The 25,747-nt window shown below is 47.5% G+C and overlaps 1 protein-coding gene across 2 annotated transcripts in view; it reads right to left on the reverse strand.

Moving 5' to 3' along the window:
- The window catches only part of EFHC2 (EF-hand domain containing 2), a 232,677-nt gene that overhangs the window by 51,652 nt on the left and 155,278 nt on the right, over positions 1–25,747 (reverse strand). For both annotated transcript variants that reach the window (XM_063955627.1, XM_063955628.1), the window contains one exon: positions 21,274–21,416. In XM_063955627.1, the coding sequence (XP_063811697.1) occupies positions 21,274–21,416 (143 nt within the window). The remainder of the gene's footprint in view (positions 1–21,273; positions 21,417–25,747) is intronic.

Raw genomic sequence — 25,747 nt, forward strand, 5'->3', positions numbered from 1 at the left:
CCTGCGACGCTGCCAGTGTAAGCTGCAGAGGAAAAATGGCGCTGGTGAGCTGGATCCACTCATAGTGAAGCCCGCCCCCATAATGGCGCACTTCTTCAAGGTTTTTTATCCTGGCCTGAGGTCTTAAATGTGCTTAACTTAGGGTTAGAACCCGTGTTAAGGCAGTAGCCAGCATGGGTAAGCATTGTGGGGGGTTCAGCGCCTGCCTCATGGTGGGACACACCAGCCGCATGTCCTCTGAGCCTCACGGAGCGCAGCCTGCATGCCAGCGCTGCGCTCCTACACTGAAGCTGCCATTCTTACCAGTGACCCGCTAACCGGGATACCGGCGTTGTACTCAACACTTCTTCTGTCTCTGTTAGGGGTGGCGGCGTGCTGCGGGAGGGTACGCTGTGCCGTGGTGGGGCTTGTGAATGACTCCCTCAGGAGCTCAGTGTCCTGTTAGCAGATAAACAGGACCATTAACTCTTAAAGGAAGTTGGGCCGTTCTCTCCCCTAAGTCCCACGAAGAAGAAAGTCAGGTGCCAGCCTGAGCTGCCTGAAAATAACAAATTAGAAAATAAATGCAGAAAACTCTTTAGGAGCTTCCCCGAGCGTGACCGGCTCCTCCGGGCACATATTCTAAACTGAATCTGGTAGGAGGGGCATAGAGGGAGCAGCCAGTGCACACTATTGATTTCTTAAAGTGGCCAAGGCTCCCAGTGGATCTGTCTATACCCCATGGTCCTAATGTGGACCCCAGTATCCTCTAGGACGTAAGAGAAAGCAGTGATAACTGCAAGGTGATAACACTCCAGTCAATCATTATGGATTTGAAAAATGACAGGAGTGGATTGGCTGGTGCGTTATCACCTTGCACTTATTACTGCTTCATCACCTCTTTATCCCTTCTCCAGGCTTAATAAGTCTGTCCCAGGGTCTGAGTTTTCTGGAGGTCCGGGATGCCAGACAGTGTCTGAGCCCCATGCCTTGTAAATGATTGCCGCTTCAAATAAACCTCTGAGATTTGTCGGTAAACTCAGACCCTATTACATATGCCCCAACATGTTTCAGGCTTCTATTGTAACTGACAAAGGCCGAATCTGCATCTCATTCGATATTTATCCTTCAACTTCAGTCATTATGAAAATTTACTGCCACTCGCTCAAATCATTCTCACAAAATCAACTCACAAATATAAAAGAGCTAAAAAATGGGAGAAGGAAATTACAAGGTGGCACCAAAGACCTTATATAACCCCCAAGGACAGGGATGTACAGTGCATCCGGAAAGTATTCACAGCGCTTCACTATTTCCACATTTTGTTATGTTACAGCCTTAATCCAAACTGGAATAAATTAATTTTTTCCCTCAACATTCTACACACATAGGCCCTCATTACGAGTTGATTGCTCGCTAGCTGCAGTGCAAACGCTAAGCCGCCGCCCTCTGGGAGTGTATCTTAGCTTAGCAGAAGTGCGAACTAAACATTAGCAGAACTGCACAGGAAAAATTTCATGCCGTTTCTGAGTAGCTCCAGACCTACTCCTATCTTGCGATGACTGCAGTCTGTTTAGTTCCTGGTTTGACGTCACAAACACGCCCCGCGTTCGGCCAGCCACTCCTGCGTTTTTGCCTGGCACGCCTAGCACACTCCCTGAAAACGCAGAGTTGCCGCCCAGAAACACCCACTTCCTGTCAATCATACTACGAACACTCGAGCGACTGAAAAACGTCGCTCGAGCTTGGGTAAAACTACAAAGTTTTGTGTGAAAGTACTTAGCGCATGCTAATGATTGTGGATGATCTAGTGTTTGTACTTGGCTGACATGTAGGATTGAGGGAATGGTGATTGGCAAATAGGGGGGGGGGGTAATAAAAAAAAAATAAGATTTTAAACCTACCGGTAAATCTTTTTCTCCTAGTCCGTAGAGGATGCTGGGGACTCCGTAAGGACCATGGGGAATAGACGGGCTCCGCAGGAGACATGGGCACTAAAAAGAACTTTAGATATGGGTGTGCACTGGCTCCTCCCTCTATGCCCCTCCTCCAGACCTCATTAAGAGAAACTGTGCCCAGAGGAGACGGACAGTACGAGGAAAGGATTTTTGTTAATCTAAGGGCAAGATTCATACCAGCCCACACCATCCACACCGTATAACCTGGAATATTCGAACCAGTTAACAGTATGAAACAAAACAGTATCAGCCCGAGACTGATCAAAACCTGTAACATAACCCTTATGTAAGCAAAAACTATATACAAGTCTTGCAGATGTAGTCCGCACTGGGATGGGCGCCCAGCATCCTCTACGGACTAGGAGAAAAAGATTTACCGGTAGGTTTAAAATCTTATTTTCTCTTACGTCCTAGAGGATGCTGGGGACTCCATAAGGACCATGGGGATTATACCAAAGCTCCAAAACGGGCGGGAGAGTGCGGATGACTCTGCAGCACCGATTGAGCAAACATGAGGTCCTCATCAGCCAGGGTATCAAAATTGTAGAACTTTGCAAAGGTGTTTGAACCCGACCAAGTAGCAGCTCGGCACAGCTGTAATGCCGAGACCCCTCGGGCAGCCGCCCAAGAAGAGCCCACCTTCCTAGTGGAATGGGCCTTTACCGAATTTGGTAACGGCAATCCAGCCGTAGAATGAGCTTGCTGAATCGTGGTACAGATCCATCGAGCAATAGTCTGCTTCGAAGCAGGAGCGCCAACCTTGTCGGCTGCATACAGGACAAACAGTGCCTCTGTTTTCCTAACCCGAGCCGTTCTGGCCACATAAATTTTCAATGCCCTGACCACATCAAGGGACTCGAAATCCTCCAAGTCCCGCGTAGCCACAGGCACCACAATAGGTTGGTTCATATGAAAAGATGAAACCACCTTGGGCAAAAATTGAGGACGAGTCCTTAATTCCGCTCTATCCACATGGAAAATCAGATAGGGGCTTTTGTGAGATAAAGCCGCTAACTCCGACACTCGCCTAGCCGATGCCAAGGCCAACAACATTACCACTTTCCAAGTGAGATACTTTAATTCCACCGTTATAAGTGGTTCAAACCAGTGAGACTTAAGGAACCGCAACACCACGTTAAGGTCCCAGGGTGCCACTGGAGGTACAAAAGGAGGCTGGATATGCAGCACTCCCTTCACAAAAGTCTGTACTTCTGGGAGAGAAAAAAATTCCTTCTGAAAGAAAATGGATAGGGCCGAAATCTGAACCTTAATGGAGCCTAATTGTAGGCCCAAATTCACTCCAGTCTGTAGGAAGTGAAGGAAACGGCCCAGATGGAATTCTTCCGGAGGAGCATTCCTGGACTCACACCAAGATACATACTTCCGCCATATCCGGTGATAATGTTTTGCTGTCACGTCCTTCCTAGCCTTTATCAGAGTAGGAATGACCTCATCTGGAATGCCCTTTTCCGCTAGGATCCGGCGTTCAACCGCCATGCCGTCAAACGCAACCGCGGTAAGTCTTGGAACAGACAGGGCCCCTGTTGTAACAGGTCCTTTCTGAGAGGAAGAGGCCACGGATCTTCTGTGAGCATTTTCTGCAGATCCGGATACCAGGCCCTTCGCGGCCAATCTGGAACAATGAGAATTGTCTGTACTCCTCTTCTTCTTATGTCTGTAGTTTCTTGTTGAGGCGTGACGCCATCATGTCTATCTGAGGCAGTCCCCACTGACTTTCAATCTCTGCGAAGACTTCCTGATGAAGTCCCCACTCTCCTGGCTGTAGATCGTGTCTGCTGAGGAAGTCTGCTTCCCAGTTGTCCACTCCCAGAATGAAAACTGCTGTCAGAGCGCTTACATGATTTTCCGCCCAGCGAAGAATCCTGGTGGCTTCTGCCATTGCCACTCTGCTCTTTGTTCCGCCTTGGCAGTTTACATGAGCCACTGTGGTGATGTTGTCTGACTGAATCAGAACCGGTAGGTCGCGAAGCAAATTCTCCGCTTGACGGGCGTTGTATATGGCCCTCAACTCCAGGACGTTGATGTGAAGACAAGCCTCCTGGCTTGACCAGAGACCATGGAAGTTTCTTCCCTGTGTGACTGCTCCCCAACCTCGGAGGCTCGCGTCCGTGGTTACCAGAACCCAGTCCTGAATGCTGAACCTGCGACCCTCTAGAAGGTGAGCACTCTGCAGCCACCACAGGAGAGATACCCTGGCCCTGGGGGACAGGGTGATCATCTGATGAATCTGTAGATGTGACCCGGACCACTTGTCCAGAAGGTCCCATTGGAAAGTCCTCGCATGGAACCTGCCGAAAGGAATGGCCTCGTAAGACGCCACCATCTTTCCCAGAACTCGAGTGCAGTGATGCACTGACACCCTTTTTGGCTGCAATAGGTCCCTGACCAAATTCATGAGTTCTTGGGCCTTTTCTATCGGAAGATAAACCCTTTTCTGGTCCGTATCCAGAATCATGCCCAAGAAAGGCAAACGAGTCGTTGGAACCAACTGTGACTTCGGGATATTGAGAATGCAGCCGTGCTGTTGCAACACCTTCAGGGAAAGTGATACTCTGTTCAGCAACTGCTCTCGTGATCTCGCTTTTATTAGGAGATCGTCCAAGTACGGGATAATTGTGACACCCTGCTTGCGCAGGAGCACCATCATTTCCGCCATTACCTTGGTGAAATTCCTCGGGGTCGTGGAAAGCCCAAACGGCAACGTCTGAAATTGGTAATGACAATCCTGTACCGCAAATCTCAGGTACGCCTGATGAGGTGGATATATGGGAACATGAAGGTATGCATCCTTTATGTCCAGGGACACCATATAATCCCCCCCTTCCAGGCTGGCGATGACCGTTCTGAGCGATTCCATCTTGAACTTGAACCTTTTTAAGTATAGGTTTAAGGATTTTAAATTTTAAATGGGTCTGACCGAACCGTCCGGTTTCGGGACTACAGATGGAGCCATGCTCATCTTGGCTTCTCTGCTGCGCCTAGACACACCAAGATTTATTTGCATAAGCCCTTCATCTATTGTTCTCAGCTGCAATACAATACAGAGAGAACAATACATCAGGGGATTAAGTCATTACAGCGGGGGATGAAGTCCAACTGCCCTGGCTCAGTTAATCCTATTAAAGGCCAAGATGAAGATGGCTCCATCTGTACAAACAGGGTTGAGTAATACCCCATCCCCTGCTGAAGCAGGGGAACTTTGACCACCACTTGTTGAAGACACAATTTTTGAATTGCATTTAAAACTATCTCCCTCTCCGGGGGAGAAGCTGGTAGGGACAATTTGAAAAACCGGCGAGGAGGCACCTGTTCGAATTCCAGCTTGTAACCCTGGGAAACAATTTCTATTGCCCAGGGATCCACCTGTGAGTGAACCCAGATGTGGCTGAAAAGTCGAAGACGTGCCCCCATTGGGGCGGACTCCCTCAGCGGAGCCCCAGCATCATGCAGTGGATTTTGTAGAGGCCGGGGAGGACTTCTGCTCCTGGGAACTAGCTATGGTTGGCAGCTTTTTCCCCTTGCCCTTACCTCTGGCAAGAAAGGACGATCCCCGTACTCTCTTGGGTTTATACGACCGAAAGGACTGCATCTGATAATGTGGCGTTTTCTTAGGCTGTGAGGAAACATAAGGCAAAAAAAGCTGATTTACCTGCCGTAGCTGTGGAGACTAGGTCCGAGAGACCTTCCCCAAACAATTCCTCACCCTTGTAAGGTAAAACCTCCATATGCCTCTTCGAGTCGGCATCACCCATCCATTGTCGGGTCCATAGGGCTCGTCTAGCAGAAATCGCCATAGCGTTGGCTCTGGAACCCAGTAGGCCAATGTCTCTCTGAGCATCTCTCATATAGAGGACGGCATCTTTAATATGACCCAGGGTCAATAAAATGGTTTCCTTATCCAGCGTATCTATATCAGCAGATAAGGTATCTGTCCACGCTGCTACAGCGCTACAAACCCAAGCCGACGCTATCGCCGGTCTGAGTAAGGTACCAGAATGTGTGTAAATTGATTTCAAGGTAGTCTCCTGCCTGCGATCAGCAGGATCCTTGAGGGCTGCCGTATCTTGGGATGGCAGCGCTACCTTTTTGGATAAGCGTGTCAACACTTTGTCCACCCTTGGGGAGGATTCCCACCATATCCTGTCCTTAGCCGGTAAAGGATACGCCATGAGAATCCTTTTGGGAATCTGCAGTTTTTTGTCTGGAGATTCCCAAGCCTTTTCAAATAACTCGTTCAGCTCATGAGATGGGGGAAAGGTTACCTCAGGTTTCTTTTCCTTATACATGCGCACCCTCGTGTCGGGGACAGAGGGGTCATCTGTGATATGCAACACATCCTTTATTGCAATAATCATATAATGAATACTTTTAGCCAATTTTGGCTGCAACTTTGCATCATCGTAGTCGACACTGGAGTCAGAATCCGTGTCGGTATAAGTGTCTACTACTTGGGATAGTGGGCGCTTTTGAGACCCCGAAGGTCCCTGCGACATATTGAAAGGCAGGGCTTTACTCCCTGCACATTCCCTGGACTCTGCTTTGTCCAACCTTTTGTGTAATAAATTCACATTTGCATTTAAAACATTCCACATATCCAACCAGTCAGGTGTCGGCGTTGTTGACGGAGACACCACACTCATTTGCTCCACCTCCTCCCTAGAAGAGCCTTCTGCTTCAGACATGCCTCCACACGCGTACCGACACCCCACACACTCAGGGAATTCTCTAACTGGAGACAGTTCCCCCACCAGGCCCTTTGGAGAGACAGAGAGAGAGAGTATGCCAGCACACACCCAGCGCCAATGACCCTGGACAAAAATATACCCAGATAGCGCTTTTATTTCACATAAATATATCACTGCGACAAATTATGTGCCCCCCCCCTTCTTTAAAACCCTCTGTCACTATGTTCAGCAGGGGAGAGACCGGGGAGCCAGCTTCTCAGCGTGTGCTGTGGATAAAATGGCGCTGAGGATCAAGCTCCGCCCCCTCAGCGGCGGGCTTCGGTCCCGCTTGATTCCGTTTAAAAACTGGCGGGGGATCTAAAATATACAGTGCAGAGCCCATATATGTACTGTTTTTGCCAGATCAGAGGTTTAAATTGCTGCCCAGGGCGCCCCCCCCCCCCCCCCCCCTGCGCCTTGCACCCTTACCGTGCCTTCCGTGTGTGTTATGTGGGAGCAATGGCGCGCAGCGTTACCGCTGCGCTTTACCTCAGTGAAGATCCGAAGTCTTCTGCCTCCTCTGAAGTGTTCTATCTTCTTATACTCACCCGGCTTCTATCTTCCGGCTCTGTGAGGAGGATGGCGGCGCGGTTCCGGGACGAACTGCTAGGAGAGACCTGCGTTCCGACTCCCTCTGGAGCTAATGGTGTCCAGTAGCCTAAGAAGCAGAGCCTAGCATTTAAGTAGGTCTGCTTCTCTCCCCTCAGTCCCTCGATGCAGGGAGTCTGTTGCCAGCAGTGCTCCCTGAAAATAAAAAACCTAACAAAATTCTTTCTTTCAGAGAAACTCAGGAGAACTCCCTGTAATGCACCCAGTCTCCTCTGGGCACAGTAACAAACTGAGGTCTGGAGGAGGGGCATAGAGGGAGGAGCCAGTGCACACCCATATCTAAAGTTCTTTTTAGTGCCCATGTCTCCTGCGGAGCCCGTCTATTCCCCATAGTCCTTACGGAGTCCCCAGCATCCTCTAGGACGTAAGAGAAATATATATATTTTTCTAAATAATTATATCGTCTCCCTAATCCTAATGGTCTATGATATCATATTCTCCTAATATTTTTATTTGTTGACTTGTAACTTCCCCCTTGATGCTGGACATTGCACACACTTTGCCATATCTCTGGGGTAGGGGGTTGTTATTGCCATAGCTACACTGTATGCTATGCTACACCACTGGTGCTGGACATGTGATGCCACTCTTACAATTTCTTCCAGGGCCACTTTTCGTTCTCAGTCCACCCCTGATGCTGCAGTACCATCGTCTCCTCTGTACGCCTATGCTCATAATTGACTTCAACTGCAGTAAGTTTTAACATTTTGTTTCTCATGGTCTGAGAATCCTTCAGGTGCATTTTGCCAAACTCCAGGCAGGCTGCCATGTGCTTTTCACTAAGAAGTGGCTTTCGTCTGGCCACTCTACCATACAGGCCTGATTGATGGATTGTTGCAGAGATGGTTGTCCTTCTTGAAGATTCTCCTCCCTCCACAGAGGAATGCTGTAGCTCTGACAGAGTGACCATCGGGTTCTTGGTCACCTCCCTGACTATGGCTCTTCTTCCTGATTGCCCAGTTTAGACAGCCAGACAGCTCTAGGTGATTCCGATTTTTTTCCATTTACGGATGATGGAGGCCACTGTGCTCATTGGGACCTTCAAAGCAGCAGATATTTTTCTGTACCCTTCCACAGATGTGTACCTTGAGACAATTCCTTTGACTTCATGCTTGGTTTGTGCTCAGACATGCACTGCCAAGTGTGGGACCTTATAAAGGGGGTAATTCCAAGTTGATCGCAGCAGGATTTTTGTTAGCAATTGGGCAAAACCATGTGCACTGCAGGGGAGGCAGATATAACATGTGCAGAGAGAGTTAGATTTGGGTGGGGTGTGTTCAATCTGAAATCTAATTTGCAGTGTAAAAATAAAGCAGCCAGTATTTACCCTGCACAGAAATAAAAAAAAAACACCCAAATCTAACTCTTTCTGCACATGTTATATCTGCCCCCCCTGCAGTGCACATGGTTTTTCCCAATTGCTATCAAAAATCCTGCTGCGATCAACTTGAAATTACTCCCATAGACTGGTGTGTGCCTTTCCCAAATCATGTCCAATCAACTGAATTTACCACAGGTGGACTCCAATTAAGCTGTAGGAACATCTCAAGAGTTATCAGTGGAATCAGGATGCGCCTGAGCTCAATTTTGAGCTTCATGGCAAAGGCAGTGAATACTTATGTACATGTGATTTGGGGTGGGTTAGGGTAGAGATACAGTAGGATGAAAATACTTTGCTTGATCAGTCGGGATTCTGGCTGTTTGGATTCCCCTGTCGGTCTTTCAGACAACTGGTGAAATTACAATTGGACTTTAGATGCAAAATACCAATTAAATATTTAAAAAACATTATGGGTCTAATGTTGAGTGAGCACTATGTCATTTGGCATAGTATCTTGCATGTATTCTCTCTGTGCATGTGCAGCGTAGCAAGCACACACATATGCAGTCATGTAGATTTGCATGATTCTGACACTTATGCCTACTTCAGCCTGGATTGGCGGGACAATGTAGTACAGTAAAGATGTGTTTGCAGAATTATAAACACATGCAGGCAGGAAAAGTTGTACTATTTACAGGTGGCCAGGTGCACGTGTAAATAGTGGACCAATGGGGGTCATTCCGACCCGATTGCAAGCTGCAGTTTTTCACAGCAGTGCGATAGGGGTCTGAACTGCGCATGCGCCGTGACCGCAATGCACAGGTGTGCCGCTGCCCGGTGACGGGAAACGCCGGCCAGCGTGGGACCTTACGAATAAAGCGATCGCAGCGGCGATCACAAGGTGATTGACAGCAAGAAGGCGTTTCTGGGTGGCAACTGACCGTTTTCTGGGAGTGCCGTGGAAAACGCAGGCGTGTCCAGGCGTTAGCAGGGCGGGTGTCTGACGTCAGTTCTGGGACCTGACAGGCTGAAATTATCGCAGTGGCTGAGTAAGTTCAGAACTACTCAGAAACTGCACAAAAACTTTTTGCACAGCTCCTCTGCACAAGCGATCGCACACTTGCTATGCTAAAATACACTCCCCAATAGGCGGCGACTATCTGATCGCACGGCTGCAAAAAAACTGCTACCGTGCGATCAACCCGGAATGACCCCCTATGGCCCAAATGTATTAAGCCTTAACAAAAGATCAAGTTGAGATGCATAAGGAGTGATTAATGACCAGCCAATCAGCTCCTAACTGTCATTTTTCAAACACAGCCTGGGACATGGCAGTTAGGAAGCTGGCCATTTATCATTCCTTATGCGTCTCAGCTTTATCTCTTGTTAAGGCTTAATACATTTGGGCTCATGTTGGCTGCCAGCACTACTGTATCTGTGATTTGGGGCACAATTTTGGATGAATATATTGTTTCTTATTCAAAGACAACAGTCTCATCCTCCTGGTCACGGACTGCCAATCCCCCCGCTCACCCCCCACGCCACACACACACACACACACACACACACACACACACACACACACACACACACACACACACACACTCACTCTCTCTCTCTCTCTCTCTCTCTCTCTCTCTCTCTCTCTCTCTCTCTCTCTCTCCTGGTAAGAGAGTAGTCACCTGGGAGGCCCAGATGAGTAGTCTGTCTCAGAAGGGTGTTGTTGGGCTACTCCATAACCCAGCAGGTTCTGTGAGGGGTATGTATGCTGCACAGGGGCAGTTCAACCATAGGACCCACAGGGGAATAGCACCAGTGGGCCAATGTGTCTGGGAGTAGAGCCAGCCCTAGCCAATTTAATGCCCTAGTCAAAAAGTTGTCTGGTGCCCCCTTGCACAGCCGCTAGTTCTGCATCTGACCCACCGACACTCGCGTAGAGGGGCCCACCGGGTGGTTATCCTGTGGGCCAGTTCAACCCTGCATAATGCCACACAGTAATACACATAATTCCTCACAGTAATGCACCTTACACTTATGCCCCACATTAGTAATGCCCATAATACACATAATGCCACACAGTAATGCACCTTACACATATGCCCCACATTAGTAATGCCCATAATACACATAATTCCTCACAGTAATGCACCTTACACTTATGCCCCACAGAAGTAATGCCCATAATACACATAATTCCACACAATAATGCACCTGACACATATACCCCACATTAGTAATGCTAGTAGCTTTTTTTTTTTAAATAAAACTTATGACTACGTTTTGTGAGATGGGGGTGGCAGGATGGGTAGGTGCGCACTTGCGCTTGTACACGTTAAAGAGGCACCAGTACAAGGGATGTGACCTCAAAGGGTATGCCATCCTTTGAAAGCCTCACCCTTTATTTTCGCTTGCTCATTGGAAACAGATAGCAGCAATGTCCAGATACGGCCACACTTGCTGGTTATACAAAAAGACCAGTATCAAACATGTAGCAACTGCCCATTCTCTTCACTGTTCAGTGTGTTTGCTGGTGTCTGTTACTCCCGGCAACTGCATACCCTTTATTTTTATACTGTGCCCTCCAGTCTGACGTGTCCAAAAGTCACGCTGCACTGATGTTTCATATAGAAATAGCACAACGCAACTTCCTGACCACGTTACAGTACTGCATGGCAGGGGAATTTTACGGCATGGACTGACTGAGAAATTAAGTGTGGGGAGAACACTGCCCATGTTATGTCCCTGCAGACACCTGGGGTTTGCATAGGGATAAGGGACACACACAGGATGGCAGGGTTCCCCTCCCCCATGTGCACAAGCAGTATAGGTGATGTCAGATTTATGTGAAGCAGTCTTCAAATATACACATGTGGTATCAAAAGGAGCCATCCAGTAATAACCTTATATAGTCAGTGAAAATGTCACATGTCCAGGAATTGCAGTTACCAGGCTTCTGCTGTCTCTCACAAGTCAGGGGCATTCAAGCATGTCAGAGGGAGTTTAACGAACTTTAAGGGACAGTGTGCATTCTATTTGACAAATGTAAACAGCAGTGTATACAAGTACTGATTGAATATATTTGGAAAGTAACAATTAGTTTGCAGACTGGCCCTCCCAGTATGAGGAACTTTAAGGGACAGTGTGCATTCTATTTGACAAACGTAAACAGCAGTGTACACAAGTACTGATTGAATACATTTGGAAAGTAACAGTTAGTTTGCTGACTGTCCCTCCCGTCATGAGATACTGCAGGGACATGCTTGGATGCCCCTAGACATGCTTGGATGCTCTAGGCAAATGCCTAGCCTGCCTATAGCTAAGGCCGGCTCTGACTGGGAGACTTGTTTTGTTTGTTGACATGCTGCCCTGCCCCCTACATAACAGACAGCCACCGGTACTCATTACACTCACACACTGCATTGTTCCAATTAATTCTGTTATTCCATCTCTGTGTATTGTCTACAGCAGGAATTGCCAACCTCAGTCCTCAAAGCACACGAACAGTGCAGGTTTTAATGATATCATGGCTTCAGCACAGATGGTTAAATCAAAATAACTGAGGTACTAATTAAGTCACCTGTGCTCAAGCATGGATATCACTAGCACCTGGATGGTTAGTGTGCCTTGAGGACCAAGGTTGGGAATGCCTGGTGTACAGTAAAAGCAACTGTTTGTGGATGATCTAGTGTTTGTGCTTGGCTGACATGTAGGATTGAGGGAATGGTGATTGGCATATGGTAGGTGTTATAAGAAAAAATTATATTGTCTCCCTAATCCTAATGGTCTATGATATCATGTTCTCCTAATATTTTTATTTTTTGACTTGTAACTTCCCCCTTGATGCTGGACATTGCACACACTTTGCCATATCTCTGGGCTAGGGGGTTGTTATTGCCATGGCTACACAGTATGCTATGCTACACCTATGGTGCTGGACATGTGAGGCCACTCTTACAATTTCTTTCAGGGACACTTTTCGTTCTCAATCCACCCCTGATGCTGCAGTATCATCGTCTCCTATGTACGCCTATGCTCATAATTGACTTCAACTGCAGTAAGTTTTAACACACCTAAATAGAGGATCCGGTCAGGATCCCGACATTTGGGATCCTGGTAGTTGTAATACTGACACTGCACGGAATACCTACGCCGGGACACAGACATGGGCCCTCATTCCGAGTTGTTCGCTCGCTAGCTGCTTTTAGCAGCATTGCAAATGCTAGGCCGCCGCCCTCTGGAAGTGTATCTTAGCTTAGCAGAATAGCGAACGAAAGATTAGCAGAACTGCTACTAAATAATTTGTTGCAGTTTCTGAGTAGCTCCAGACCTACTCCTAGACTGCGATCACCTCAGTCCATTTAGTTCCTGGTTTGACGTCACAAACACGCCCTGCGTTCGGCCAGCCACTCCCCCATTTCTCCAGCCACTCCTGCGTTTTTACCTAGCAAGCCTGCGTTTTTTAGCACACTCCCTGAAAACGGCCAGTTACCTCCCAGAAACGCCTCTTTCCTGTCAATCACTCACCGATCAGCACAGCAACTGAAAAGCGTCGCTCAGACCTGTGTAAACTGGCTTCGTTTGATGTTAAAATACTTAGCGCATGCGCGCTGCGTACCATGCGCATGCGCATTTTCCACCTAATCGCTGCGTTGCGAAAAACGGCAACGAGCGAACAACTCGGAATAACCACCAGGGATCACAATGCCAGCCATGGGAACCCCAACGCCATGATCCTGAATGTAGGACTGCTGGGACTGCAGAAAGGTAAGTTGGGGACGAGTTTAGGTTTATGCTACGGAGGGGGAGGGGTTTATGGTGACGATGCGGGGAGGGAGGATTTGGGTTAGGCACCACCAGGGAGCAGAGCCGGCCCTAGGCATAGGCAAACTAGGAAAATGCCTAGGGCATTTGGTATGCCTAGGGGCACCAGCAGCTTCTGCTGATTAAAATGATATGCGGCATGCCTATATTCTGTGTGTAGCATTTCGTATGCAGATACAGCCACAGTCGCACACAGTATATAGGCATGCTGCATATCATTTTAATCAGCAGAAGCTGGTTGTGCATCTTAGCCAAACTGCAATGCAAATTAGATGCATTTTCATCAAAAAAAGGTGCCCAACGTTAGCAGAGTTGCCATCTCCTGCTTCATGACATATTGAGGCAAGATATATGAGAACACATCTATATCCAAGCATATGCAGAGGTCACAGTGTTAGCGGTCGTGTGAGTGCTGTGTGTGGGTAGTTTTGTTGTGCAATAGTGTTTGGCATATGTGTAAGGGGCATTATGTGTGTCATTATGTGTGTAAGGGCATTACTAATGTGTGGCATTATGTGTATAAAGGTGCTCTACTGTGTGGTGTTACGTATAGAAAGGGCACTATTGTGTGGTATAATGTGAATAAAGAGCAATATGGTGTGGTGTAATATAAATAAGGGGCACTACTGTGAGGAGTAATGTTTATAAGGTAAAGTGGTACTACTGTGTGATGCAACGTGAATAAGGGAAACTATTGCATGATAAAATATGAATAAAGCTGCAGTACTGTGTGGCGTAATTTTAATTGGGGGTACTATTGTGTGGCCATGCCCCTTCCCAGCAAGAACACGCCCCTTTTTAGGCTGTGAGCTGAATGTGCGCACTGTTTCTATTTAAAATATAGGGGGTAGGAACACCACAATAAGGACTGCTATGTGTGAGGGGTGGTGGTGCTGGGAAAGGGGTGCGGGGTCAGAAGCAGAACAAGTGGTGGTGCTAGGGGGCACCAGTCAAAATCTTGCCTAGGGCATCATATTGGTTAGGGCCGGCTCTGCCAGGGAGGGTTAGGGTTAGACTGCGGAGAGGGGGGGTTAGGCAGCTCCGGAGAGAGTTAGGGTCAGGCTGCGGGTAAGAAGGGTTAGAGTTAGGGAGGTTAGGGATTAGGGGTAGCATAGTTACCTAGTAGGTGTCGGGATCCTGAGTGTCAGGATGCTGCTGTCGGTATTCTGACTGCTGGCATCGCAAGCCTTGGGATCCCGATACCATCCCCTAAATGGGTGATTTTCAACCTTTTTAAAGTTGTGGCACAGTAAACATCATTTTAAAACTGACAAGACATGTAAAAAAAATTTTTAAGGAAATATAATATAAACATATAACAAATATCAACAGTAATAAAACATTTTGGCCCCCCACTGTAATAAAACATATTGGCCTCCGCAGTGATAAAACAAATACATTCACCCCCACTGTAATAAAACACATTGGACCCTACAGTGATAAAACAAATTAGAGATGAGCGGGTTCGGTTCTCCGAGAACCGAACCCCCCCGAACTCCACGTTGTTTACACGGGTCCGAGACAGACTCGGTTCTTCCCGCCTGACTCAGAAAACCCGAACGAGGCAAAACATCATCATCCCGCTGTCGGATTCTCGCGAGATTCGGATTCCATAAAAAGAGCCGCGCACCATTTTCACCCGTGCATTGTAGAGAGAGCGGAGAGGACGTGGCTACGTTCTCTCAGTGGAAAGCTCAATATCAGCTCAATATCAGTGCTCAGTATCAGTGCTGCATTGTGGTGACCAGTACACTACAGTACAATAGTCCAGTGCTGCATCTTGCTGCTCAGTGTCAGTTCTAGTATCCTCATCAGTGCTCAGTATCACTGCTCATTGTCTTGTGCTGCATTGTGGTGACCAGTATACTACAGTACACTAGTCCAGTGCTGCATCTTGCTGCTCAGTGTCAGTTCTAGTATCCTCATCAGTGCTCAGTATCACTGCTCATTGTCTTGTGCTGCATTGTGGTGACCAGTATACTACAGTACAATAGTCCAGTGCTGCATCTTTCTGCTCAGTGTCAGTTCTAGTATCCTCATCAGTGCTCAGTATCACTGCTCATTGTCTTGTGCTACATTGTGGTGACCAGTATTCTACAGTACACTAGTCCAGTGCTGCATCTTGCTGCTCAGTGTCAGTTCTAGTATCCTCATCAGTGCTCAGTATCACTGCTCATTGTCTTGTGCTGCATTGTGGTGACCAGTATACTACAGTACAATAGTCCAGTGCTGCATCTTGCTGCTCAGTGTCAGTTCTAGTATCCTCATCAGTGCTCAGTATCACTGCTCATTGTCTTGTGCTGCATTGTGGTGACCAGTATTCTACAGTACAATAGTCCAGTGCTGCATCTTGCTGCTCAGTGTCAGTTCTAGTATCTTCATCAGTGCTCAGTATCACTGCTCATTGTCTTGTGCTGCATTGTGGTGACCAGTATACTACAGCACAATAGTCCAGTGCTGCATCTTGCTGCTCAGTGTCAGTTCTAGTATCCTCATCAGTGCTCAGTATCACTACTCATTGTCTTGTGCTGCATTGTGGTGACCAGTATACTACAGTACAATAGTCCAATGCTGCATCTTGCTGCTCAGTGTCAGTTCTAGTATCCTCATCAGTGCTCAGTATCACTGCTCATTGTCTTGGGCTGCATTGTGGCGCTCAGTATACTACAGTACATTACTAAGAGGGGGTGATTCAGAGTTGTTAGCTCGCTAGATGCTTTTAGCAGCATTGCACACGCTAAGCCGCCGCCCTCTGGGAGTGTATCTTAGCATAGCAGAATTGCGAACGAAAGATTAGCAGAATTGCGAATAGAAAATTCTTAGCAGTTTCTAAGTAGCTCCAGACTTACTCAGCCATTGCGACCAGCTCAGTCCTTTTCGTTCCTGATTTGACGTCACAAACACACCCAGCGTTTGCCCAACCACTCCCCCGTTTCTCCAGCCACTCCTGCGTTTTGCAACTTGAACGCCTGCGTTTTTCCACACACTCCCATAAAACGTCCAGTTTCTGCCCAGAAACACCCACTTCCTGTCAATCACACTACGATCAGCACAGCGATGAGAAAGCTTTGTTATGCCGTGAGTAAAATACCTATCTTTTGTGTAAAATAACTAAGCGCATGCGCTCTGCGAACCTTGCGCATGCACAGTAAGCGACTAATCGCAGTATAGCGAAAATCGGCAACGAGCGAACAACTCGGAATGACCCCCATAGTCCAGTGTCTTGTGCTGAATCATGCTGCTGTAGGGTGCTGTGTTAGTGTCCTGTCACTGTGCATAGGTCATCATCATTCCAGTCACAGTGGTATCTGGGGGGTGACAATTCCAGAGGGCTTTTGTGCTGCTCACTAATACTAGTACAGTGTCTTGTGCTGCATCGTGCTGCTCAGTGTCAGTTCTCCGTAGTTTCATCAGTGCTCAGTATAATCACTGCTCAGTATAATCAATGCTCAGTAAAATCAGCGCTCAGTATAATCAGTGCTCAGTATAATTAGTGCGCTGTTAGATGTGCGCCCGTTATCTGCCATTAGTGCAGTGGGATTTAGACAATTGATGAAGTTATTGTGTCCCCGGTACCAAATCCCATCTAGATTCCACTTCACTAGGCAGGCGATAGCGAGATTTTGCCAATTAATTCCAGTGATTTATAATTATTAATTACATTGATCTTACCAATTAATTCCAGTGATTTATAATTATTAATTACAGAGATCTTGCCATTTAATTACAGTGATTTGGACGTATAATTCCAGTGATTTTGTCAATTAATTCCAGTAATTTATAATTATTAATTACAGTGATCTTGCCATTTAATTTCAGTGATTTGGACATATAATTCCAGTTGGAATTGTTTGTGTCGCTTGGCTTAGTCATACAGCTACCTCATTGCACCTCTTCTACATCTTTGCATGAGGTGCTGTTTGGGGCCTAGTTTTTGAAAAGTGCCATCCTGTGTGACACTGCCGTAAGAGTCCAGGTGTACTGCTGTATTAGTCCTGGGGTACTGCCGTATAAGTCCACCAATTGCAGATTTTTTTTAAAGTGACTGGAGCGTGCTGGAGATGCTGTCAGTGGACCAAACAATTGCGGCCCACTCTTGACATTCAGCCACTGCGTGACACTACTAGATGGGCCAGGTGGTTGTGTCACTTAGCTTAGGCCTACAGCAACCTCGCTGAACCTTTTTTTCTTCTTTGCATCATGTGCTGTTAGGGGCCTTTTTTTATATCTGCCCTCCTGTTTGACACTGCAGTGCCACTCCTAGATGGGCCAGGTGTTTGTGCCGCCCACTTGGGTCGCTTAGCTTAGTCATCCAGCGACCTCGGTGCAAATTTTAGGACTAAAAATAATATTGTGAGGTGTGAGGTGTTCCGAATAGACTGGAAATGAGTGGAAATTATGGTTATTGAGGTTAATAATACTATAGGATCAAAATTACCCCCAAATTCTATGATTTAAGCTGTTTTTGAGTGTTTTTTTGAAAAAAAACACCCAAATCCAAAACGCACCCGAATCCGACAAAAATTCAAAAGGGAGGTTTTGCCAAAACGCGTTCAAATCCAAAACACAACCGCGGAACCGAATCCAAAACCAAAACACAAAACCCGAAAAATGCCCGCTGCACATCTCTAAAACAAATACATTCACCCCCACTGTAATAAAACACATTGGACCCTACAGTGATAAAACAAATACATTCACCCCCACTGTAATAAAACACATTGTCCCCCGCAGAAATAAAACACATTGGCCCCCACAGAAATAAAACATAGTAATTCCACACACTGTCCCCCACGGTAATTCCACACACTGTCCCCCATAGTAATTCCACACACTGCTCCCCCCTAGTAATAGCACACACTGGGCCCACATAGTAATAGCACACACTGTCCCCACATAGTAATAGCACACACTGTCCCCTACATAGTAATAGTACACACTGTCCCCCACAGTAATAACACATACTGTCCCCCACAGTAATAGCACACACTGTCCCCACATAGTAATAGCACACACTGTCCCCGCATAGTAAGAGCACACACTGTCCCCTACATAGTAATAGTACACACTGTCCCCCACAGTAATAACACATACTGTCCCCCACAGTAATAGCACACACTGTCCCCACATAGTAATAGCACACACTGTCCCCACATAGTAATAGCACACACTGTCCCCACATAGTAATAGCATACACTCTCCCCCACATAGTAATAGCTAGAGATGAGCGGGTTCGGTTTTACTCGGATTTACCTGAATCTCCTTATTGGCTCACGGACGTCACATGTTTTGGTTAGCCAATAAGAAAAATCCAGAAAAAAAGAACTTGCGATAATTCTGGCGTTAAGAACCGAGTAAATCCGAACCCGCTCATCTCTAGTAATAGCACACACTCTCCCCCACATAGTAATAGCACACACTGTCCCCACATAGTAATAGCACACACTTTCCCCCACAGTAATAGCACACACTGTCCCCTACATAGTAATAGCACACACTGTCCCCTACATAGTAATAGCACACACTGTCCCCACATAGTAATAGCACACACTCTCCCCCACATAGTAATAGCACACACTGTCCCCACATAGTAATAGCACACACTCTCCCCCCACATAGTAATAGCACACACTGTCCCCACATAGTAATAGCACACACTTTCCCCCACAGTAATAGCACACACTGTCCCCCACATAGTAATAGCACACACTGTCCCCACATAGTAATAGCACACACTCTCCCCCACATAGTAATAGCACACACTGTCCCCACATAGTAATAGCACACACTCTCCCCCACATAGTAATAGCACACACTGTCCCCACATAGTAATAGCACACACTCTCCCCCACATAGTAATAGCACACACTGTCCCCACATAGTAATAGCACACACTGTCCCCACATAGTAATAGCACACACTCTCCCCCACATAGTAATAGTACACACTCTCCCCCACATAGTAATAGCACACACTGTCCCCACATAGTAATAGCACACACTGTCCCCACATAGTAATAGCACACACTCTCCCCCACATAGTAATAGCACACACTGTCCCCACATAGTAATAGCACACACTCTCCCCCACATAGTAATAGTACACACTCTCCCCCACATAGTAATAGCACACACTGTCCCCACATAGTAATAGCACACACTCTCCCCCACATAGTAATAGCACACACTGTCCCCACATAGTAATAGCACACACTGTCCCCCACATAGTAATAGCACACACTGTCCCCACATAGTAATAGCACACACTCTCCCCCACATAGTAATAGCACACACTGTCCCCACATAGTAATAGCACACACTCTCCCCCACATAGTAATAGCACACACTGTCCCCACATTGTAATTCCACACATTGTAACCCCCCCCCCCCCCCCCCATTAATTCCACAAATTGGCCTCCCACAGCAATCAAATAAGTAAAACAAAAACCACTGGCTCCAACCACAGTATAAAGCTCAACTTTCCCCCTCAGCAATGGAGTAGTGAGGAGCAGCACAGAGCATTCCTTCCTAGCATTGAAGTAGTGAGGAGCAGCACAGAGCATTCCCTCCCAGCACCGGAGCAGTGAGGAGCAGCACAGAACATTCCCTCCCAGCATCAGAGCAGTGAGGAGCAGCACAGAGCATTCCCTCCCAGCACCGGAGCAGTGAGGAGCAGCACAGAGCATTCCCTCCCAGCATCAGAGCAGTGAGGAGCAGCACAGAGCATTCCCTCCCAGCACCGGAGCAGTGAGGAGCAGCACAGAGCATTCCCTCCCAGCACCGGAGCAGTGAGGAGCAGCACAAAGCATTCCCTCCCAGCATCGAAATAGTGAGGAGCAGCACGGTGCATTCCCTCCCAGCATCGGAGCAGTGAGGAGCAGCAGATGGCATTCCCTCCCAGCATCGGAGCAGTGAGGAGCAGCACAGAGCATTCCCTCCCAGCATCGGAGCAGTGAGGAGCAGCACAGAGCATTCCCTCCCAGCATCGACGTAGTGAGGAGCAGCACGGTGCATTCCCTTCCAGCATCGGAGCAGTGAGGAGCAGCACAGAGCATTCCCTCCCAGCATTGGAGCAGTGAGGAGCAGCACAGAGAATTCCCTCCCAGCATTGAAGTAGTGAGGAGCAGCACGGTGCATTCCCTCCCAGCATCGGAGCAGTGAGGAGCAGCACGGAGAATTCCCTCCCAGCATCGAAGTAGTGAGGAGCAGCATAGAGCATTCCCTCCCAGCATCGAAGCAGTGAGGAGGAGCACGGAGAGTTCCCTCCCAGCATCGAAGTAGTGAGGATCAGCACGGAGCATTCCCTCCCAGCATCGGAGCAGTGAGGAGCAGCATGGAGAATTCCCTCCCAGCATCGAAGTAGTGAGGAGCAGCACGGAGCATTCCCTCCCAGCAACGGAGCAGTGATGAGCAGAGCACCACAGAGCAGTTGGCGGGTGGGAGGAGCCACATCTGACAACTGCTTGCGGCACACTAGTGTGTCGCGGCACAGCAGTTGAAAAACGCTGCCCTAAATAGAGCTACCACGGGGGGACCTATACAGTCACAGGTCATCACTTCCCTATAATCAAACATTATCATCCACTAAAGAAACACTACAAAAAAAAAGGACAGCTATGGTGAGCGAAACAAATATTCTTTTTTGTTGTATTTTCTTATATCACTTTCATTATTTAGGTAATAATTACACTTTAAGTTAGTTGTTTTATTAGGATCAAATAATGATCAAGGCATAGCCAGTTACTAAAAGTAACAAATGCAGAGTATTACTAGGCTATACATCTTCAGCAGTAAGCAGAACAACATGTGTTTGTTTAAACAGTTTAGTAATTATACTGTACCCGAGTTTCGTTGTGGTGGTTCAAACACAACTATCGTGTCATCACTTAGGAAATAGGAGATAATGAACTTTCTTTCTTTATCAATTGGGTTGTCGCTGATAAGTTTTGCAACAAACCTAAGAATATTGCTTTCCAGGCCATTCCTGATGAAAGGGAAATGAGAGGGAGGTTATATACCATTCAAAACATGCATAGTACTTGCAAAATAATAATACACCTGATGAGCATGCCAAAAGATGGTAGGTAGGTAGATATGTATACTGGCACATCTAGAGGGGGTTTCTGGTTGCATAGCCCCCCTCTTTCCTTGCAATTAGCTGTTGCACTACTGACAGGACTCAAACACTCAAAATGGAGGTTCCAAGAAAGCAGCAGTGTTAGCAACTCCAACCGCATCTGAATTAGCCCCACTATACGCCAGCAATTATGGCATTCTTGCATACAGTGCTGTATTAGCTGCATATAGGGGGTAATTCTGAGTTGACCGCAGCAGGATTTTTGTTAGCAGTTGGGCAAAACCATGTGCACTGCAGGGGAGGCAGATATAACATGTGCAGAGAGAGTTAGATTTGGGTGGGTTATTTTGTTTCTGTGCAGGGTAAATACTGGCTGCTTTATTTTTACACTGCAATTTAGATTGCAGATTGAACACACCACACCCACATCTAACTCTCTCTGCACATGTTATATCTGCTTCCCCTGCAGTGCACATGGTTTTGCCCAACTGCTAACAAAAATCCTGCTGCGATCAACTCAGAATTACCCCCATAGAGTACTGCACACAGCATAATGAGGAATAGACTTTACACTGCTCAGACAGCCAGTCTGCAAAAGAGGACCGCTGTAATTGTAACGCGGTAAATAAACATTTAAAAACACAGACTGTCATAGGAAATTAGGAACAGATGGTCCTTTGTGTCTCTATTTCCAAAAATCTGGATCCCAAACATATTGCTTTGTTAATTACGTTAATGAATTCCCATATGAGGGCAGTTTATGTGTTTTATAGCCACATGAAGGACACATTGACTGCTTGATATACACAGCATTTACTTTGTGCTGTAAAACAAGTATATCTTTGAGGAAAAGCGCATATTGGCCCTCATTCCGAGTTGTTCGCTCGCTAGCTGCTTTTAGCAGCATTGCACACGCTAAGCCGCCGCCCTCTGGGAGTGTATTTTAGCATAGCAGAATTGCGAACGAAAGATTAGCAGATTTGCGAATAGAAAATTCTTAGAAGTTTCTGAGTAGCTCCAGACTTACTCAGCCATTGCGATCAGTTCAGTCAGTTTCGTTCCTGGTTTGAGGTCACAAACACACCCAGCGTTCGCCCAGACACTCCCCCGTTTCTTCAGACACTCCCGCGTTTTTCCCAGAAACGCCAGCGTTTTTCCACACACTCCCATAAAACGGCCAGTTTCCGCCCAGAAACACCCACTTCCTGTCACTCACACTCCGATCACCAGAACGATGAAAAAATAAGATCTTACTCACCGGTAAATCTATTTCTCGTAGTCCGTAGTGGATGCTGGGACTCCGTAAGGACCATGGGGAATAGCGGCTCCGCAGGAGACTGGGCACAACTAAAGAAAGCTTTAGGACGACCTGGTGTGCACTGGCTCCTCCCACTATGACCCTCCTCCAGACCTCAGTTAGGATACTGTGCCCGGAAGAGCTGACACAATAAGGAAGGATTTTGAATCCCGGGTAAGACTCATACCAGCCACACCAATCACACCGTATAACTCGTGATACTATACCCAGTTAACAGTATGAAATATAACTGAGCCTCTCAACAGATGGCTCAACAATAACCCTTTAGTTAAACAATAACTATATACAAGTATTGCAGACAATCCGCACTTGGGATGGGCGCCCAGCATCCACTACGGACTACGAGAAATAGATTTACCGGTGAGTAAAATCTTATTTTCTCTGACGTCCTAAGTGGATGCTGGGACTCTGTAAGGACCATGGGGATTATACCAAAGCTCCCAAACGGGCGGGAGAGTGCGGATGACTCTGCAGCACCGAATGAGCAAACTCTAGGTCCTCCCCAGCCAGGGTATCAAACTTGTAGAATTTTGCAAATGTGTTTGACCCCGACCAAGTAGCTGCTCGGCAAAGTTGTAAAGCCGAGACCCCTCGGGCAGCCACCCAAAAAGAGCCCACCTTCCTCGTGGAATGGGCTTTCACTGATCTAGGATGCGGCAGTCCAGCCGCAGAATGTGCAAGCTGAATCGTACTACAGATCCAGCGAGCAATTGTCTGCTTTGAAGCAGGAGCACCCAGCTTGTTGGGTGCATACAGGATAAATAGCGAGTCAGTTTTCCTGACACTAGCTGTCCTGGAAACATAAATTTTCAGGGCCCTGACTACGTCCAACAACTTGGAATCCTCCAAGTCTTTAGTAGCCGCAGGCACTACAATAGGTTGGTTCAAATGAAAAGCTGATACCACCTTAGGGAGAAACTGGGGACGAGTCCTCAATTCTGCCCTATCCATATGGAAAATCAGATAAGGGCTTTTACATGACAAAGCCGCCAATTCTGACACACGCCTGGCCGAAGCCAAGGCCAACAGCATGACCACTTTCCACGTGAGATATTTCAAATCCACGGTTTTAAGTGGCTCAAACCAATGCGACTTTAGGAAATACAACACCACGTTGAGATCCCAAGGAGCCACTGGAGGCACAAAAGGGGGCTGAATATGCAGCACTCCCTTAACAAATGTGTGAACTTCAGGCAGTGAAGCCAGTTCTTTCTGGAAGAAAATCGACAGAGCCGAAATCTGGACCTTAATGGAACCCAATTTTAGGCCCATAGTCACCCCTGACTGTAGGAAGTGCAGAAAACGGCCCAGCTGAAATTCCTCCGTTGGGGCCTTCCTGGCCTCACACCACGCAACATATTTTCGCCATATGCGGTGATAATGGTTTGCGGTCACTTCTTTCCTAGCTTTAATCAGCGTAGGGATGACTTCCTCCGGAATGCCCTTTTCCTTCAGGATCCGGCGTTCAACCGCCATGCCGTCAAACGCAGCCGCAGTAAGTCTTGGAACAGACAGGGCCCCTGCTGCAGCAGGTCCTGTCTGAGCGGCAGAGGCCATGGGTCCTCTGAGATCAGTTCTTGAAGTTCCGGGTACCAAGCTCTTCTTGGCCAATCCGGAACAATGAGTATAGTTCTTACTCCTCTTTTTCTCATTATCCTCAGTACCTTGGGTATGAGAGGAAGAGGAGGGAACACATAAACCGACTGGTACACCCACGGTGTCACTAGAGCGTCCACAGCTATTGCCTGAGGGTCTCTCGACCTGGCGCAATATTTTTCTAGCTTTTTGTTTAGGCGGGACGCCATCATGTCCACCTGTGGCCGTTCCCAACGGTTTACAATCAGCTGGAAGACTTCTGGATGAAGTCCCCACTCTCCCGGGTGGAGGTCGTGCCTGCTGAGGAAGTCTGCTTCCCAGTTGTCCACTCCCGGAATGAACACTGCTGACAGTGCTAACACGTGATTTTCCACCCATCGGAGAATCCTTGTTGCTTCTGCCATCGCCATCCTGCTTCTTGTGCCGCCCTGTCGGTTTACATGGGCGACTGCCGTGATGTTGTCTGACTGAATCAGTACCGGCTGGTTTTGAAGCAGGGGTCTTGCCTGACTTAGGGCATTGTAAATGGCCCTCAGTTCCAGAATATTTATGTGTAGGGAAGTCTCCTGACTTGACCATAGTCCCTGGAAGTTTCTTCCCTGTGTGACTGCCCCCCAGCCTCGAAGGCTGGCATCCGTGGTCACCAGGACCCAGTCCTGTATGCCGAATCTGCTGCCTTCTTGAAGATGAGCACTCTGCAGCCACCACAGCAGAGACACCCTGGTCCTTGGAGACAGGGTTATCAGCCGATGCATCTGAAGATGCGATCCGGACCACTTGTCCAACAGGTCCCACTGAAAGGTCCTTGCATGGAACCTGCCGAATGGAATTGCTTCGTAGGAAGCTACTATTTTTCCCAGGACTCGCGTGCAGTGATGCACCGACACCTGTTTTGGTTTCAGGAGGCCTCTGACTAGAGATTACAGCTCCTTGGCTTTCTCCTCCGGGAGAAACACTTTTTTCTGTTCTGTGTCCAGAACCATCCCCAGGAACAGTAGACGTGTCGTAGGGACCAGCTGTGACTTTGGAATATTTAGAATCCAACCGTGCTGTTGTAGCACCTCCCGAGATAGTGCTACCCCGACCAACAACTGCTCCCTGGACCTCGCCTTTATCAGGAGATCGTCCAAGTACGGGATAATTAAAACTCCCTTTTTTCGGAGTAGTATCATCATTTCGGCCATTACCTTGGTAAATACCCTCGGTGCCGTGGACAGACCAAACGGCAACGTCTGGAATTGGTAATGACAATCCTGTACCACAAATCTGAGGTACTCCTGGTGAGGATGGTAAATGGGGACATGCAGGTAAGCATCCCTGATGT

The sequence above is a fragment of the Pseudophryne corroboree genome, chromosome 2, assembly GCF_028390025.1.
Source record: "Pseudophryne corroboree isolate aPseCor3 chromosome 2, aPseCor3.hap2, whole genome shotgun sequence".
In the NCBI taxonomy this organism is placed as follows: domain Eukaryota; kingdom Metazoa; phylum Chordata; class Amphibia; order Anura; family Myobatrachidae; genus Pseudophryne; species Pseudophryne corroboree.